This window comes from Rhinolophus sinicus, chromosome 15 (genome assembly GCF_057876585.1).
Source record: "Rhinolophus sinicus isolate RSI-liver-muscle chromosome 15, RSI-T2T, whole genome shotgun sequence".
NCBI classification, from domain to species: domain Eukaryota; kingdom Metazoa; phylum Chordata; class Mammalia; order Chiroptera; family Rhinolophidae; genus Rhinolophus; species Rhinolophus sinicus.
This window is the reverse complement of record NC_142515.1, coordinates 110,358,177-110,377,969: the sequence shown is the minus strand read 5'-3', so window position 1 is coordinate 110,377,969 and position 19,793 is coordinate 110,358,177. Positions and strand designations below refer to the sequence as shown.

At 33.6% G+C, this 19,793-nt stretch overlaps 1 protein-coding gene across 7 annotated transcripts in view; it reads left to right on the top strand.

Annotated features, from left to right (window-relative positions):
- The window catches only part of ARFIP1 (ARF interacting protein 1), an 83,110-nt gene that overhangs the window by 44,142 nt on the left and 19,175 nt on the right, over positions 1-19,793 (top strand). For all 7 annotated transcript variants that reach the window (XM_019722679.3, XM_019722663.3, XM_019722648.3 and 4 more), the window contains 3 exons: positions 3,951-4,172; positions 11,208-11,365; positions 16,261-16,435. In XM_019722679.3, coding sequence (XP_019578238.1) covers positions 3,951-4,172; positions 11,208-11,365; positions 16,261-16,435 — 555 coding nt within the window. The remainder of the gene's footprint in view (positions 1-3,950; positions 4,173-11,207; positions 11,366-16,260; positions 16,436-19,793) is intronic.

Below are 19,793 nucleotides of genomic sequence, written 5' to 3'. Positions count from 1 at the left end.
CCCTCTATGGCCAAACATTTTGAACCCCAAGAATACAAGCCTTATTTTTGAACCAAATCCTAGTAATTACAAATTACAAAGTATAAGATTTTGTTCATTTGATCCTTCCTCTCTTGTGTCATTTAGTTTGCATTTTCGTTGGTCCTTATCTTTTTTTCCTTTATATATATGTTTATTGTCTGTTGCTTTTCTTCTGTCTCTTATCTCTATAATCTGAGTTGCATTATTATTGAGATTCCATATTTATCTCTTATATTATCATACCACATTCAGCCTTTCTTAAAATTTGTGTTAACGAAAATGATCAGTTTTAAAAATATTGTATACATGGCATAATACTATGTGAAGGAGTTATTCTCTTCAGAGTGATCACTATTTTTAACTGAAAATTTGTTTCATCAGAGCTTAATTGGGTATTTCACTCTAAGTCAAAAGAGAAAAAGAATGTTCTAATGATCTGATTTTATGGAGTTTGTAGCCCAGTGAGTCTGTGCTGACACATGCCTCTCAAGTAAAAGAGCCTCAGAATATAATGACCTTATTGGTTCTTGTGACTCTACCTTTTCAGTTCAATTTTGAGCTAATGTAGGGCATTCACTGTCATTTGACTAATCCTTCAAGTATTGATTCTGATTGGGTTGATTTAGGACTGTACTTGTTTTACCCATTTTACTCCTGGGTATCTTGATTCTCGCTATGACTTTGATTTTCTCTTCCTCACACCTCAGTTCCTTCATGATTTCTAGCTTTAATTTCTTCTGTCTGTTTCCATTCTCAAGCAAACACTTTAAGGCTTTTCCTCAAAGAGAACATTTAGCATATCCTTTATTAGTTGTTAATTTTGGCTCTAAGAACAGTCTAGGGATTAAACCAAATATATAATAAATAGGAGCAATTTTAAGTTTAGACCTTGAACCCATCTTTATAAATATGATTTTAATCCACCTGATTTTTTTCACAAATTTGAACCCAAAATTTATTTATTTTCTTATGTATCCTCATCTGCAGGAATAATTATGAATAATGAACTCCGGTTTGTCTCTTTGGTTTGTTTTTGTATTTTCCTAGTGTAGAATAGAGTACTTTTGCTTACTTTTTAAAATCTTACTTTTATAAAGAATAATCTCGCTTTTATTCATAACTGTTTGCATATTTTCCAAACACTAAATGCTTTTTTTAAATGTTTAAGAATTTGCCATCAGTGTTTATACCTTAATCAAGTTAATCTTTGTTGTCTTTAAACCAGTGTCTTTTAAGTTTTCATTCCTGTTTTTCCTGTCATATTGCCTTCTTTATTTACTGGTTGACCTATTTCCCCTTTTCACTTTATATTATTTCCTTTTATGTTCTCTTCCTCCCTGTCCTTCACGCTTTCAATATCTATCAGTTGTTGCTCTGAAATTATTTTTTTCCTTGAACTTAAATGTTTTTATTCATTTTTGGCATTACAGGAAAAGTTCTTGGTGCTATTTAAATACTCAGAGTACACAGTGACTATCTTGTAAATTCATGAACTGATGGTGATTTATGGTATTTTGTACAGTATTTATCCCTTTATTTTATCTACCCTCCCCCAAGTAGAAGATCTACATAGAGCAATAATTTACTTTTGCTCTGCTCCATTTGTCCTATTATCTTCAAAATGAATTCTTAATTTATAAGCATGGAAAACCGAATAAGACCACGAGCTCATTGTAAGTGATCTGCATTTTCAGGGACTTTGAAGAAGGGTAGAGAACTGAGATTCTATATTCTTTCCTATTTTAAACTTGATTTATGATTTTAGTACACACTAGGAAGCAACTTAAATAAAAATCTGTTCTTCAGTGATCATATGAGAAACTTGTTCAGGGACCCTAGTCAGTGGAGAAATGACTTGCAACTTTATATTTTCTCACTACAGCTTTCTTTACAAAGCTCCATGTAGGCCATCTGTAGTATTCTCAGTTCCACATTACTTAAATTTCCCTTAACAGTGTCTAGTTCCCTGTATTGGAATACAGGCTTTGTAAATTCAGTTTCAAAACTTGTTTCAACTGTCCAGATTTATCTGAATTTGCCTCATAATCACTATTGTCTTACTCTTCCTACTGCCATAGCTTTCTGGGAACAAAAAAAAAATTTCCTCATTAAACTTTTGACCCTACTGTCTGCTTATAACCATTATTTCTATGAAAAAAACCACCACTCAGACAACAGTAAACATTTCTTTCATTTTGCCCAGTCTGCCAAATTCCTTCAGTGAATTCTGACTTCTTGACTTTCAGCAGACTATTATTATATCTGGGTTGCTATGGAAGGTACCATATGCTTTGGCTTGTGAGTAGAGTAAATGTCTTTGGTAATATTCCGCAGGGAAAATCCTGGTGTGGATGAAAAGAGGGAAAGAGTGGTATATCTCCTTAATTTTGTTACCATTTCAGATAGTATTTCTTGTTGATGCTTTTCTCATTAAAATCACAATGTCTGCAGTTAAACTTTTCTCTTGATGTGATTTTCATCTCCCAAGAGTGTATGTATGTTTTCCATAGATGTAGTTTTCTCTCTCTTCTGTGAGTTTGGCCTCTCATCTTTTCTTTTGTTTTCTATATAGATAATTTATCTACTATTAAAAATAAAGAACGCCTTTATAAAAAATGTTTATTCATAAAGATCCTTAATTGATGAGACTAGAGAATATGTCATAGAGAATTCATTTCAATTTTAAACAGAAAAATGTAGGTAGCATGTAATAGGCTAATATTAAAAGGATAAATATAACCAAAAAGGAAAACAGATACCGATTTATATTTATTGACAAGGAAAAGTCTCAAGGTATTTGTTCATAGAAAAAAGAAGTTTGGATATTTTGAGTACATAGTATGGTCTTACGTTTACTTTAAAAATATTATATGTGTAATTATATAGGTTTAAAGGAGAATCTAGACTACCCATCAAACTGTTAATAGTAGTTTTCTGCTATTTAGTGCAATTAAGGAAAAGGAAATTCATCTTTTATTTCACTCATTATTTTAATTTTTACAACAAACATTAATTCTAACCAAACTTGGAAAAATAAAAGAGCAAATGTGCAAGTTTCAAAAAAATTGCAATACTTATTTGCCGATTTTTTAGAGTGTTTTTGTTAACTTTCAAAAATGAGGAGTATATTAATGCCCTATGTTGTTACTCTTAAAATGTATTATTGAGTAGTGAAATGGCTTACAGTTTTTTACTAGAAAACTTATTTCTATGTGCTCTGAAATTAGGTACTTTAAAAAATTACAAGTTTTTGTATAATTTCTGGGGAAGAATAGAATAGCATAATCTAATACTGTTTTACCTGGGCAAAAGTAAAAGAAGAATTCAGGAATGTTATCTCTACTTCTTTCTCTTCTTCCCTCCTTCCTTCTCTCTCCGTTCATTCCCCTTTCTCTCTCCTCCTTCTTCCCCCTGTCCCACCCACTCATCTTTCCTCTTTCTCCTTTCTTCCCTTTATTCTTCCTACTCACACACATACAGAGATGTAAGGGGAAGATAGAATGGAAAAAAGCATTTGAAACCAATAGGAGAGTATAATTTTGGTATTCTTATTATTCCTATGTTAATAATCCAATATTGTTCTTAAATCAATGACAAATATCTCAGTTGTTTTAAATAATCTACCCAAGTGCACTAAGCTTGAAATATGATTATGTGAGAGAGCTCATCTGGCAGTATGTAAATTAGCTAGATAAGTCTTAAAACTTCCAATGATTACTAACAGTTATTAGACGTGTCTGGTAAATTTACTTTCTGAGTCCTGATAAACTTTAAGGGGGCTGACAATTTTCAATTTATTAGGCTAGCTTGTGTAGAGCCAAAAATGGTATATGCCATATGCTCTAGCATTTGTACTTTGGATTGTTACATTATTTTTTTCTTTTGTTCTTTTTTTTCTTCCTAAACAAAGTGCATCTTTCTACTTTTAGTGCACTCGACAAATTATCTCTGAGAAGCTAGGCCGTGGATCAAGAACTGTGGACCTTGAACTTGAAGCTCAGATTGATATATTAAGAGATAACAAGAAAAAATACGAAAATATTCTAAGACTGGCTCAGACATTGTCAACCCAGCTTTTCCAGATGGTGCATACCCAAAGGCAACTTGGAGATGCATTTGCTGACCTGAGTTTGAAGTCACTAGAACTCCATGTAAGATTATTTTAAATAAATATTGGGAGGTGAGGGGGCAGAGAATGGCAATACGGTAGGAGTAGTCTAAGAGGTAACTTGTTGCATTTCTGATTTGCTGAACTCTTAATAAAATTGACATCTTGAGGTGTTCTTTTTAGATATTTCATATAATTTTTAAGAAGGCCCAACTGACTTCTGTCAACATAGTGAAACAATTGTACAGAGGTTTCAGGGGAAGGGAACTTGGAAAGGAAAAAGAGACTCAGCCTGCCTGAGCCTAGAAAGAATCATAGCTATGTATAGCTGGGCATGAATAAAAAGTAAATTGTGGCACCTATTGAAAATCTCTTATGTAGTCTCCAAGTGTCTTAAACAAATAGTGACTTGTTTGACTGGATTTGTGATACACTTTACTGAAATTATAATTCATATAATTTATAATATAAATAATATAAATTATAAATAATATAAATTATAAATTTTAGAATGGAATTATTTTTCTGCATATATCTCTGTAAGTATTCAGTAAAGCATCTCTGACAATTTCTTATGATATCTTAAGTAACTCCTTTTATGTCCTTTTTTTTCTTCCCTCACCTGGAGCCAAAAGGTGCAGAAATCCCTTGCCTATAGACTTCTAACGTGAAGAGTTAGATAATCCAGAGTATTAAGTCATTTGATAATATATAGAAACTTGGACAAAGAAAGTTTGGTTAGAGATGGCAATATATGTCATAATAGTGAAAAATATTAAGGTTCAATTCTAACTGAGTCATTAGACAGATAAAGAACTAACTAATATTTGGGAAGTGGAATAATCATAACAACTGCAGTTACTGAATGTCCATAATTCCAGCATAATGGGCTGTGTGCTTTATAGACATTATATCACGTAATTTATCTAACAACATTGCCAGAAATGTTATCCAATTTTATAGATGAGGAAACTGAGGCCAAGAGACATTAGGTAATTTTTATAAGATCACACAAAAAAATAAAAGGTAGAACTGGAATTTATATCCAGCCTGTCTGTGTTTCTCCGTGAGCTCTTCTGTCTCTTTAAGTAGAATCTTTAGAGGATCTGTGACCCAGAGAAAAAGCCCCACAGTATAGAAAGAGGTAGCCAGGGTATCAGGTCTAGAGAAGTATAGCAGCAGTGTTATCAGTGATGCTACACTCAGTAAACCCTATGAATTATTCATCAACACAGATTGGGTGCTTACTGTATGCCAGGTACAGTTCCAAGTGGTTTAAATATGTGTTAGTACATCCAATGCTCAATCTGAGCTAGTAAGTACTTTTATTATCTTTCTTTTCTAGATGTAAAATCCTTTTTTTACAGAACTGAGAGGTTAATCCTCAGTATTCAAGTCCGTTGGACCCAGTTTTAATTTTTGAGTTTCTTTTTTGAGCATTTCTAACTCTTTGAAAGGACTGACATTTTCATGACTTTTATTTTTCTTAGAGGCCTTCCAATGATAAAATTTACTTATTTTTTTTAATAGAATAATACTTTTTATATTGCAGCCTCAGATGGGTCGGTTAGAAATCAAAGACACAGTATGGGAGTTTTATGATCTTATTTTCCTATATCTTAAAACAGTTTGCTGTTTCATCATCTTAAGAATTATTTCATCATTACTTATTAGTTATTTCCAACCATGTTAAAAATGGCTTAAGATAATAATAAAACAAAAGAATGACAGTATTGCCTAGAAGAATGATACGATAATCAGATACTTTGTGTTGCCAAAAACAAATCTGGAGAAACCATTTCTATGTTTCTTTTTTTAATACAGTTGAAAATTTAGAGTTTTCCATTTCCTGTCCATAATGGCAAAGAGAAGACAATACAGAGGAAGACATTTCATAATTATTAGACAAATCAGAAGATGAGTGCAAAGAGACAGGAGTATTGACTCTTACTGATGATGGCAAAATTGATAATATAAGTGAAATATTAGTCTGTGAGTCTTCTGATCATGATATCCTAAATGAATTTTCTTAAATTCAAGTCTGTGAGTCACAATATATTATTAAGGACAAAAAGGAAATCAGGATTCTCCAGAGAAATAGAACCAACAGGATGTATAGCTATATAGAAATTTATTTTAAGAAACTGGTTCCTGTGACTGTGGAGGCTCAATACATTCAAAATCTGCAGGGTAGATTGGCAGGCTGGAGACCCAGAGAAGAGTTACATTTTGAGTCCAAAGGCAGTCTGCTAACAGAATTCCTTTGAAGGAAATAGATAATTCATTGAATTGAACATTCTAATTGATGTTTATAAATGTAGAAATAATGGTAAACTGGAACCTGGTGGAGATATATTTGAAAACTGAAATCATTAACAGGATGCATATTTTTGTATCAGTCAGGGTTTTCCAGAGAAATAGAACCAATAGGCGATATGTACATAACACACACACACACACACACACACACACACACATACACACACACATATGCATGCATACACACAGAGATTTATATATTTATATTAAGGAATTGCCCACCCAATTATGAAATCTGTACAGTAGGCCAGCAGGCTAGAAACTCAAGCAGGATTTCTATTAGAGTCTCAAGGCAGAATTCCTTCTTGTCCAGGAAACCTCAATCTTTTGCTTTAAAGGCCTTTAACTGTTTGGATGAGGCCCATCCACATTATGGAGGATAATCTCCCTAAAGTCATCTTTAAATCACATCTACGGTGTTTATCATAGTGAATGTTAATCACATCAACAAAAACAATGTACCTTCATAGCAACATTTAGTCTGGTGTTTGACCAAACAACTGGATGCAATAGTCTAATCAGGTTGACACGTAAAATTAACTGTCACAGTCTACCCTTTTCAGTGTAGACTTATACACATCTCCTTCAACCAGGGGTGTCCAAACTTTTTTCAACGTTTTTTACCAAGGGCCATATGCAGTAAAATACACAAACAGCCAGGCCACTCACTCGAGGTGAAGTACGTATTGCCTAACCTAGTTTATTTAAGTAAACTAAATATATTTTTGGAATTTGCTGCAGGCCAATTAAAAATGGATTGAGGGCCGCAGTTGGTCCACGGGCCGCAGTTTGGACACCCCTGCCTTAAAGCATACTAATCTCCAAATAAAGAAGACAGTAACAAAGTCTTACTTCCAGCTAACGTGATAACAACTATTCGGCATACTGTCAAAGACACACGAACCCTTTCCCCCAGAAGAGGAGGCAAAGTCCTTGGGTGATGTTCACTTTTTTCTTTGATATCCTATAACTTAAATACTGTGATATAAAGTTAATACTTAAATACTATGATGTAAAGTTAATACATCTTATGTTACATGATAAGGGGATAAGAGGGAGGAAAACAAAGGTATTTGCTTTACACATACACACAAACACACACACCTGTACCTTAATAGCAACATCTAGACTGATGGTATAACAAAATAAGGAAGAACTACTCATAACAATTATAGTCCTCTTTTCTACAAATGGTCACGTGGTCATAGCTGCTTCCACTGTCCAGTCCATATAGCATTTGCCCTCAGCTAGCACTTCAGCCAGTTGTGGTTCTATGCCTGGTGGGGTGACCCAAACCTTCATTCCTGAAGGGTCCAGGCCATTAGTAGTCCTGTCTGAAATGGATTGTTGGCCTTTTCCATTGTACTGAGCATGACAGTACTGAGATGCACTAAGGGATTGCCTGTATCCCAGGCATGCTCTTCCTTACCTCCATTGCAGAGCAGTACAGTTTCCCCTTGGTAATCAGAATCAATCATGCCAGCCAGCAAAGTACCTCCCTTCTTTGTTAATTCTTTATGAGGAAACGTTTGTGGAGTGCAGTGGTGCAAGCTGGTGTCCACTGCCTCCCGTCTTATGCCATATTAACTGAGATCCATGGAAAATACTTAGCATAGGGCCTGGCACTGAATAATTTATGATGTTGTGATAGCTGTTGTTGGGATTGTAGCATTTGGGAGTTGAGGAATAATTTAAAAATTAGTCCAGTTTTTTTGTTTTCTAGAGAAACAACCAAAACGCATCAGTAAAAAAAGCAAATCTCCTGAAGGGAGTAGAAAATGATCTTTTACTGAATGCCTATCATCTTTCAGAATCTTTATACAGGTTATCTGATTATACTTCCTATCAAACTTGTATGGGAATGATCTTCATTTTATTAGTTTAGGAAATTGAAGCACAAAGAATTTGAGTAATTCACAAAAGACACAAGTCTCAGTCAGTGGCAGAGTCAAGATGTGACTCCCAGGCTGTCTGAATTCCCAAACTAGACCCTATTTTATCACATGCCTTCTGACTCCTAGTTTTGTTATACCATGGTACCTCGTTAAATTGTATTTTCTCAATCTAGAGGGTAATGGCTGCATCAAGATTAGGAAAGTTCACGCCATCCATATTACTGTATTTATCAGTTAGTACTTGTGATTCTAGTTTTTTACTGCTCTATATTATTGTTTAAAATAACCCATTTGTTATAAATTAGGTAATAATTTCTGTTACTAAGACTTAATGTTTTAGATCTAATCAGATGCTTCTGTTATTTGGTCCTAATGTATAAATTTAATGGAAATTTACATCTGCTGAATTCACATCTGGTAATGTTGTAAACAATGTAGGAGCTGTGAAAGAGTAAAGAAAAGATTCAAGTGTTGTTCTCTCTGCATACAAAGCAAGCACATTTTTAGATCAAGGAATTGTATTGGCCTTCCTTCTTCAGTGGCAGATTAGAACTTCAGCCCTGTTCTTGATGTATATACCCATACCCTTCATTTGTTTTGTTTAGTTTATTCGTAATCGCTAAGGCAATTTACAGTAGTACCCCTGTCCAACTGAGAACACTAATATAACTTATCAACTAAATGAAGTTTAGGAGTCATGGTTTATCTTCTTTTTGGTGCCAAGAAAAGCATGTTTAATTATTTATAATTCATATATGTATGTATATTCATTTCTTTCCATTCCTAATTGTTTTATATCTCTTATCTGTCTTTTATGCCTTACTATAAAAAAGTGTTTTCTACTAGTTAAGTTTTCAAATTATACATTAAACTCTTAAGTTTTATACACATTTTCTTTATAGAATTGTTTGTGAGATTTACATTCGTTAAACAGAACAGTGTCAGTTTACTCTTCCTGTCTACTTTGAATTTAGGCCTGTTTTTCTCATCTGTAAATATAGGATTCCAAATTCTGCTATATAACATCTCAATCAGCTGCTATTTCATCTTACTATATTCTAGTGTTGTTTGTTTTTAGTAAGTGATTAGCCTTCTAGGTTGTAGACGGTGTTTCCCCGAAAATAAAACCTAGCTGGAAAATCAGCTCAAATGCATCTTTTGGAGCAAAAATTAATATAAGACCCTGTCTTATTTTACTGTAAGACCCATTATACTATAATATAAGACCGGGTCTTATATAATATAACATAATATAATAAAAATTATATTAATTTTTGCTCCAAAAGACACATTAGAGCTGATTGTCCAGCTATGTCTTATTTTCAGGGAAACACGGTAGAGCTCCCTATGGCTAAATTAGGACTTGTGGCATTTTCAAAGTTACTAATGCAGAATTGTGAATATTGAAGACTTTTAGACATGAACATTGTTACAGGAATGTGATATAATGAGATATATATATATCCTTTGTTATGCAGTGAGCAAAACAAGTTTTCTGACTTTTTGAGTTTATTTACTTTTCCTTTTCTTTTTCCTTCCTTTTTATATTTATATGTAGTCCAACTTTCATATTTTTTTTCCTCTTGTTAATTATTTTTTTTAACTTCTACCTCTTAATGAATACCAAAGGTGGTAAGTACAGTTGTAATATGTAAACTCTTTCTAAAAGTTGTAAAAATGTTTCTCCCGTATTATTCTGTTTCTAGTAACAGTTATTTAGTCTTCAGTACGTAACTTAGCTTTAAAAACTTGGTACCAATAATCTTCAGCTATCCTGCTCTTCATTTTAGTTTTTATATAAATTGATTGATATTTCTTTCATGTAATCCTATTATCTGCCAGTATTTGCAAATCAAGGTCTGTAAAATTTTGAAGACTGAGTCCAGAATAAAGAATTACTAGACCTCTCTTAAATGGAAAATGCTTTTAGCATGATAAAGAGTTTTACTTTCTTGCTATTTATTAATGATCAAATATTTTATCCGTAGAAATGTAATTATCGTTATAGCACTAGCATTAAATTTGCATCTTCTAAGATTCTAGTTAATTTAATATTACATTTTTTCCAGCTGAAATTAAAAAATGTTGTATAACAAATTTCAGAATTCTCAAATTGAGTGCTATATCTTACAATGTGATCCAATTTTTTATTTGGACAGATGTATTCCTGGTAATCTGTTAATTAATCAAACTTGAACTGAAAATTTTTCACTGCTGAAAATTTAGAGTTAATCCTTGACATATCTGAAGGAGTCATGTGTAATGTTTGCCAAGCCAAGATTCAGTTTATTCAGCGAAATGAATTAAAAGTGGTGTTGAGTGATCCTTCCTCAGCTGTGTGCCTACATAGACCTGAGCTTAGAAGTCCACTGGTCACTACGTTTACAAAGAAATGTATATTGTTAATATTTATACTGTGAAGAGATTTAGTCAAAACACAAAAATTGCAATCTATTTTATGTCTGAAAGTTTTAGCCAATTGTTACCTAATTTGGTTGTGAAAGTTATAGTTCTCTGATTAATAATCTGCTATATTTTTCTTTTTAACAGCTGTGCTTACAGTGTAATAGAAACAAAATGTAGAAAAGAAAATATTGATTCTAGTACAAAGTAGTTTAACTTTTTTAAGCTATTTGATTTTAGCTGTGCATCTGAGCTCATGACAATTTTGGTTTATTAGACTTTTTTGGTAACTGTATAGTTAGTTGTGATTTAGATTCCTGTTTACTTAAACATTAAAAGAAAAAACTTCTATAGCTAGATTTCTAAATCAGATATTTTCCCATTAGTGATGTGTTTGACATTTGTTTAGTCACATTTACTAATTTAACACTGGATAAGTTAAGGTGAGTTTTTTGTTTCAGGAAGAATTTGGCTATAACGCAGATACCCAAAAGTTGCTGGCTAAAAATGGAGAGACTCTTCTTGGAGCCATTAATTTTTTCATTGCCAGTGTGAACACTTTGGTGAATAAAACAATTGAAGATACATTAATGACTGTGAAACAGTATGAAAGTGCCAGGTTGGTATAAATGTGCATGATATTATCTGTTTTATAGACGGTACATAGTTCAGTTAAGAATTTTGGTTGCAAATAAGAGAAACCAACTCTAGCCAATATAGGCAGGAAAAGGATGTATTAGAAAGGTATAGGATCTCCCACAACACTAACAAGAAAGGCAGGAGAACAGATTCTAGAAGCAGGCAAGAACCAAAGCCAAGATAATGCCTCAGAAGAATCTAAGACCCTGAATCGGGGCCCCATGGTACTGGGTCCCCTGCCACAGCTACCATAAATAATTTCTAAAAGGTCCCTGAATACTTTGCTTCATAGCCTGATTGAACCTTGGTCATGTGCCCAAACCCTGCCTGCTAGGGAATAAGGAGGTGAATAAATCTCCCAGCTCCACCTTCCTTAAAACAGGACAGGTAGATCCTAGATGTCTTCTGTAATCTGGCCTAAGCCTACCTTTCACCCCTTATTACCACTGCTTCCCAGTGTAAGCAGTTACATAGCTTATGCAACAGCCAGACTCAATTCCGATTTCTCTTGAATGTACAAGCTCGTTTCTGCCTCCATGATTTTGTTGTGTATACAAATCAGTTGTGTATACCAACTCTCTGATTTTCCATTTATCCAGATTATAACCAGCCTTTAAACTTTCAAATGTTACCTTTTACATTAATTAAATATTTGCCTTATATTTTCGTAACTGTCTATAATACAGTGTTTTCATACATTTTATATCTATACATACACACATGCATATATGATTCATCTTTCTCATAACCATCCTGTTAGGTAAACAGAGTATATATTAATAAATATTTATAAGTGTCTAAAAAGTAGCAGACCTATTATAGTGTTTTCAACTTTTGATTCCAGGCCCAATTTTTTTCCCTTTGAGTTTTTTTTCCTCTGACCACTTGAAATCTTTATTTTCTGTTACACTTTGGTACAATAGTTGAAGTACAAACTTTACCTTCTAGAAATATAACTTTACGTTTTGGCTAGTCTTTTTTTTTGCAATTGAGTGCTTTTTTTTTTTTTTTTTTTGAGTGCTTATTCTTAAATAAATATTTCCTTATGCTTCACATAAGTAAAAGCCCAAATCACTTGGAAAATTAACTTTGATCTTTTTACAAGAAGAGATGCTTCTGTCCTATGCTGTGTTTCTAATTTTCAGTTTAGTATTAACATATGAGATTTTTACTGACTTAGAAATTAAGGTCAAGACAAATAACTGTGGTTGTCTGGTGGGAGAGGGCAGGATGGAGCTGTGCACCTTTTTTAGGTTTTTGACCTGGGTTTTTCTTTTCTTTATTGTTTGAATTATTTACTAACATAGTATTAAAATCAGAAGGTGGAAAAGAAGAAACAGAAGGAATCTTATCAATAGGATTTTCCTCAATAACATTGAAGGAGTCTTCCAATAAGATATCCTTTGATAGGCATTCCTTTCATAACATTCCCAGTAATTGGCTGTCCAGTCTCTGTTTAAATCCTTTCATGGGCATTGTCTGTATTTTTCCAAAGATTTATTATGTATATTTTTCATTTCTATATATTTTATTTGGTTCTTTTCTAAATTTGCCTGTTCCTTACTCATAATGTCCTAATTTATTCTCATCCTTTTGCATACTCTTCCTTTTATCTCTTTAATCATTTTAATCATTCTTATTTTCTAGTCTTTCAAATTGTTTTAATATTTCTGGGTTTTGGAGATGAAAATTCTATTGTTCCAAAAGTACCCACACCTCCCTCCCAGTTATGCACTACGTGAATCTAGTTTCTGTTTCTCAACTTTGTTAATTGTCCACCTATTCTGAAATGTATTTTAGTCACTAAAATATTTTAAGATATAAAATATATTTTAAGCATGTCATAGCTTTCCCTTCAGCATTCATGTCTAACATGCTTTTAAAAATATTAACCCATATTAAAGAAAGACAAATTTTTTAGGTAAGTTACTGTTCACACACAAAATATTTTATATTTAATTTGTAGAGGAGAAAAATACGCCTCTAGAGATTAAGTGGTTTGCTCACTTGGAACCAATTTAAAACCAAAATAAGAACCTGTAGGCTCCCTACCTTCTACTTTTGATCATTAGGCCTAAAGTTTGAACTGAATTAATCTCACATTTTCACATCTTATAATGAAAAGTCTTACTTAAAGTACAATGTGGTATAAGATTTCAGTTTATTCACTATATGGTTTGTTTGAACCTTTTGAACAAAAATATAAATCAAGTTATATGTACTTGGTAGCTGGTTATCAGGAAACCTTTAGACAACCTCTGTGTGTACTTTAAAACCCACCAATAGTGACCTCACCCCATAATTTATTCTTTTTTATTGAAATTACAGTATATGATTTTATTTATCAAGCTTAGCTTGAGATTTGACTTTTCTGTGCTTTTTCTAAAGTAGTTGGGGAATTAACTAGTTGTAACACTAAGACGTTGCCTACTAAGCGATAACATTAAAAAAAGAATCCCAGATTAAAAATTTCTCGGTAGCTGAATTTTCTTCCCTGTCAAAACCAGAATTTACTGGCTTTGAGGGCAAGGGTCAACTATTTGATCCAGCACAAAAAGTGGCAATTTAGGCCAATGTCCGGCTGGCCTTTTAATGCTCTCCATTATGCATTGTGTACAAGTATTTCCTAGCCCTCTGGTGCTTCGTGTATAGAAAATCTTATAACAGCCCATTCAACACTTCCCCACAGCGGCACAAACAAGGGAGTCAATTGTGGTCAAGACTTTTCAGATGTGGACACCTGTTCTGTAGAAGTTTTACATAAGCCATAAAGTAACCAACTATCACTAACTTTATTGGTAGGGACTGAGTTCAGACTTGCAATCTTGAAGTGAAGAGTTGAATTTTGAAACCTTAGTGTGCTGCGCTTCCTGGCTGTAATGAGCACTGTTAGTTTAGAGAAGCTCTTATGGAAAGTTTTACTTTGATACCATGTATAAACTCTGGGTATAAAAATTAAGGGATATAAGGTCAGTATTACAACTTTGATGATGTTTAAATTAATCCTATTATTTAGAAATGTGCTCCGAGGCTATATATGCCTTCACATTAAATTACCACATATTACTGTTTATATTTATTCTACTTTTGTCTCTTTCATTTCTTACTGTTTTTAGTACATTTACTTCTGGCTATCGCTCTTCTGATTTGGCCATAATAATACGCACTCTAAGGATATTAGTTATTACCTGAATACTAAATACTAAAGATATTAGTATTACCTTCAGGTATACTTTATATACATGAAATTTTTATGGAGATTATTATTCCCATTTATAGATGAAAAAACAAAAGCAGAAAGAGAAAAAATAGCTAGCTGAAGACATTAGAGCCAGGGAAGGGCAAAGTGGTCATTCAGTTGCCTAGAACCCATGGATTTAGTAACTTGGTATCATTACCAGATCAGTCTTGCATCCTAAACCTTTAGTATCTATCTCTCTCCGTAGCTCCACTACCACTGTCCTGATTCAATGACTCATTTGTCTTTTGCCCTTAGTCTTTTAATTGGTTCCTTTACTTCTGATTTCTTAATCTTCAACTCCAGTTCATCCTCCACTCCTTATACAACCACCATAGTCATCTTCCTATCCTGAACAAATAGAACATGTTCACTTTCTAGATCAAAGTTCTTCATTGGCTTCCCAATCACTTGTCCTCCCAGATTAAACCTGATCCCTGCAGCATGGCCTGTGAGGCCCTGTTTAATTTCAATCCTGCCTACCTGTCTGACTTTAATTCCTTCTATTATCATGTTCTAACGTACAGAATTACATCCCAAATGTTTCATGGTGTCTTACAATGGATAAATATGTCTTTGTCCATACTGTTCTCTTCCTGGAACGTTCTACCAATTCCCCTGCCCCAATCCACCTTGTAAGCTTTTGCCATCCTTTAAAATTTAATTCTAGTGTTTTAATTCTTTTCTGAGATGCCTTTCAGATACCTAATTAGGTATTTCTTGCTGTGGGATCATGGAGTAACGATGGGTAGGGTAACTATTTCAGTTAGTGGTGGGAGAATATTATGAGGCATCCCAGGGAACACAAGGTGGTAACTGCCATGTCACATTCTAAATGCTAATGTTATGGAAATCCATCTAGAGTTGTGCTGTCCTGTATGGTAGCCACCAGCCATGTGTGTCTATTGAGCCCTTAAAATGTGGCTAGCCTGAACTGAATTGTGGTAGAAGTATAAAATACATGGTGGATTTCAAAGATTCAGTACCCTTCCTCAAAAAAGTAAAATAGTTCATTGACAATGTTTTACATTGATTACATATCACAATGATAATATTTTAGATTTCTGAAAAATAAAATATATTGTTAAAAACAGGTGCAATACATTTTTATTATTTTAATGTGACTACTACAAAACTTTAAGTTACATATGTGGCTTACATTCTTTCTGATGTGCATTGCTGACCTGGACTATACTTTAAGGACTGCTGACCCTCAGTGTAACTTCCTTTTATCAGTTAATTTAAATATGTCATTCTAAAGTCTGCTGTCCTCACCTGCTTGGCCTTAATGATATTAACCAATTCACGTGGGGGATTGATGACTACCCAGGATCTTGTTACCATTAGATTTTAGCACTGTTTTTTTTTAAAACTGGTTTTTAAATTTTGGAAATTTTACTTGTCAGTTAATACTGTACTTTGGGAGGAATATTGAAATTAATAGGCAGCTTCCTCCCCCCATTATGTTAATAGTTCTTTGTATTAAAGAAATTATTTTAAAAGCATGAGGTGTAAAATGTGTATGTGAATTATTATATATTAATATACAGTATCAGACTACTGTATATTTCCAACTCACCTCCTGAACTTATTTCACACTCTTTTTGTAGTATGCTTCATTTTTCTCTTCTTTCCAGGATTGAATATGATGCCTATCGCACTGATTTGGAAGAACTGAATCTTGGACCACGTGATGCAAACACTCTGCCAAAGATTGAGCAGTCACAACATCTGTTCCAAGCACATAAGGAAAAATATGATAAAATGCGCAATGACGTTTCTATTAAGTTGAAATTTCTGGAAGAAAATAAGGTAAATTCATTTTTTACCTTCTGAGATCTTTCTGTGGACTTTCAAGTCACGCTAAAGAGAAATAAATAGAAATTTTTTTGTTTCTGTTAACTCTCTTTCATTACAGTTGCAAAACAATTCCATTTATAATCAGTGTTTGAGTTTTTAGAAGTACACAAAATATATTTACCTTTCTGTATAAAAGTCATCATCAACTCTGCTATCCCAGTCTTGCATATGTAACAATTGGCAAAAAATACTTGCTGTTTAACCGTTGATCTTCAGATTGCCGTTCGTGTCAAGTGCTTTAAAGTTATATAATGGTAGATTCTGCTCTGGATATTTTGAAACCTTTTGATTAACGGTAGGTACAGATTTCAGGAAGAGAAAACCGCATTCTTCCCAGTAACTTGATAGATGAGAAATGACTAAAAGGTCCAGCGTAGGGCTCCAGTTAGTGTAACCTGAAAGTAATAAGCCAAGAAATCAGTTGTCCACATTATTTTCATGTGACATGAACACATTGAAGGACTGAGAGAGTGAGAGCTGAGATGGACCAACCACAGGCTTTACTTGGAAATGAATTCATATAATAACAGGCTCCTGAGTTTTGATTTAAGTAAAGGACGGGTTTCCATGTTTAACATTTCTTCCATTGCACGTGTATTCAATTTTGACAGGGGGGTTGCTGTTCTGGAAATGGGAGAGCCAGTAGTGAGCACAGTCCAGAGTAGGTGTAACTCAGTCCCCTGGAGATGAGGTCTCACCATTGCACGTGGCTCGTCCCCATCCTGTGCTTTTCACATCCTCCAAAGTTATGATAGGCCTTCAACTCTGCTTTCTTCCAGGTACCCTCTTAAAGTTATTCTTCAGTTCTAATTGTGTATTGATATCTTCTTGTTTTCCTTAACAGTTTCTTAGAAACTCTTCTGATTCCCATAAAAAATGCGGAATGATACATTTCCTTGAGACCTGCCAAGTCCAGCACTTTGCCTCCCCCTTTTTTTTAGCTACAATGGGTGAAAAGTATTCATGTAAAAAACATTGCAGTGGCGATAAAGGAAACTTCAGCAGAGTTATCAGACAGATTGCCCAGCATCATTCAAATAAGAGCGCAGTGCAGCCTTTTAGCATTCATTAGCTGAGCATGTAAGATGGCATTCATGTTAGTCATTCCTATATCTATCCTTATAATAGATGCGTTACACTGTTTAGTATTTTGATGGGTAGGAATATATCAATACTTAGATACAGAAGTATATTTTAAACATAAAAATATTTTTGACATACTGCCCTATAATGGATCAGTACTAGACAGTGTAGTGTAAATGAAGTATGCTAGAATTTTAACGGCTTTGTCCAAGGTTAATTTGAAGAGAAAGAATTTGGGGGTTCAGGATGTCTACAAATAGAGAAAATGATGTTAGAAATCTATACAATGGTAATTGCACTCCATTAGGATCTAATGGTATTGTGTGCTATTCTCTGGATAGTGAGGTTATGGGTCATTCTTGTTGCCTATAAATTTTTCTGTATTTTAGACAATTTCTATGAAAGGTTGTGTTGCCTTTATAAAAAGGAAGGAAACTTATTTTGAAAGAATCAATAACCTTAAACCAGCTACTATGCTTATATGGTTCTTGCCAAAGTAAAAATAAGCAAATTGCACAAGGATAAACAATGGCCATTGACTGTTACTTCTCATTACTGTAACTGTTTTTGAAACTTGGCATTGACTCTCCAGATTTCAACATGAATCAGAGAAGGCACTTCTTATTTGTCAGTGACTATGCATTTTACATAAATTTTCTCACTTAATCATAACAACCTTCATTGCACTAGCTGTAGAAAGGAAAGAACACAGTGATTTCAAGACTACATGACAGGGATTAGGAAATCAGCATAGGAAGCTAGTTTGGCTGGCAGTTTGTGAGGGAAGAGGGATGGGCATGTGTTCTTTTTAACCCCAGTTTAGTTTGAGACCATGACAAAATATTCAAGTGGAAAGAATTGGTAGAAGTTAATGATGTGGGTTTGGAGTTTGGATGAGCAGGGCTTCAGAGATCAAGGTTTGGAAGTCACTGCTTTGAAAATAACGTCGTCATTGTCATCTTCTTTTGACCTTCCTTACTATAAAAATAAAAAAATTAAATTGCCTTTATTCTCAAGGATTTTCTGTTCTAGGATAGCCTAGAGATATTACTTGTTTTTGGCTTTCCACAGTTGTCATCAAGCTAAGTGTCAATTTGAACTCAGTAATTGGCTATGTCTGAAATAGAATCTATAAAAAACTATGACGTTTTTTTACCTTTTTTATTTAACTCTTCAAAACTATAAAGAGATTGTGTTGATCTTTTTTATTTATTTTAAGCAATAAATAACTATAATTTGGATAAAGACAGATCCATGAGAAAACTTTTGTTTTTTGTTGTTGTTAACTTTTTACCCTTTTCTTTAAAATCTCTAACAAAGGGAAGACAAAGCAAGCCTTTAGGCCACAGAGCTGTCTATCATCCTTGTTTGCTTTCTTGGCAGTTTGAAATGCCTCAAATCTAGGGGGTTTTTGTTCTTTTGTTAAACTACAGCCGAATTTGTACCTTGACATCTCTTTTAAAGGCCGTTGTCAGGTAATCTACTTAACACTTGAATTTTAACAAAATGTGATACACTCTATTTCTTAAATATTGTATATTGCATTTTTTATAAACAAAACTTATCAGAAACATCAATGAGTATGCTGTTTTCTAACTTGATGTCCTGACCATTGCTGTTGTTTTTTTTTAAAGCTATTTTTGCAGCTTGGGGCAGGCAGTAGGGGTGCTTTCTTTTGGTTCATATATCATGGCTTTGAAAGTGTCTTCCCATAGCAACACTTCTTTTCTAAAATGAGATGCCAGATAACCAAACACCTAGAATATGCATAAAGTAAAAGCAAATAGTCATTGAGTAAAGAATTAAGAACCAGTCCTGTGACTATTGCAGTCAATTTTAGTGGACAAACATTGTGAGAATGTTTTTGTTTCGTTCTTAGAACATGTTTTTAAAATATTTTGAGAGAGATTGAGAGGTAGATTCGTAGCTATATTTTAGAAAATTGAGGTGTTTATATGTAGTTAGTCTAACCTTCCTTCTCTGGCAAAACAAAGAGAATAGGTATGTAAAATACACACATTCCTGTCTATGTGCATGCATTAATCCTGAGTGATATGTGCACATGTCTGTATTTGTCTCAGATTTCTAACATTTCTACAAATAGTTTGAATGGAAAACCTTGGATTCTTCTATTTATAATCTATACTCTCTACCCCCCCCCCATGATATGTTGTGTTTATCTATAACCTAAACAACCCTTACTACTCTCTGATAATCTTTTCTTCAT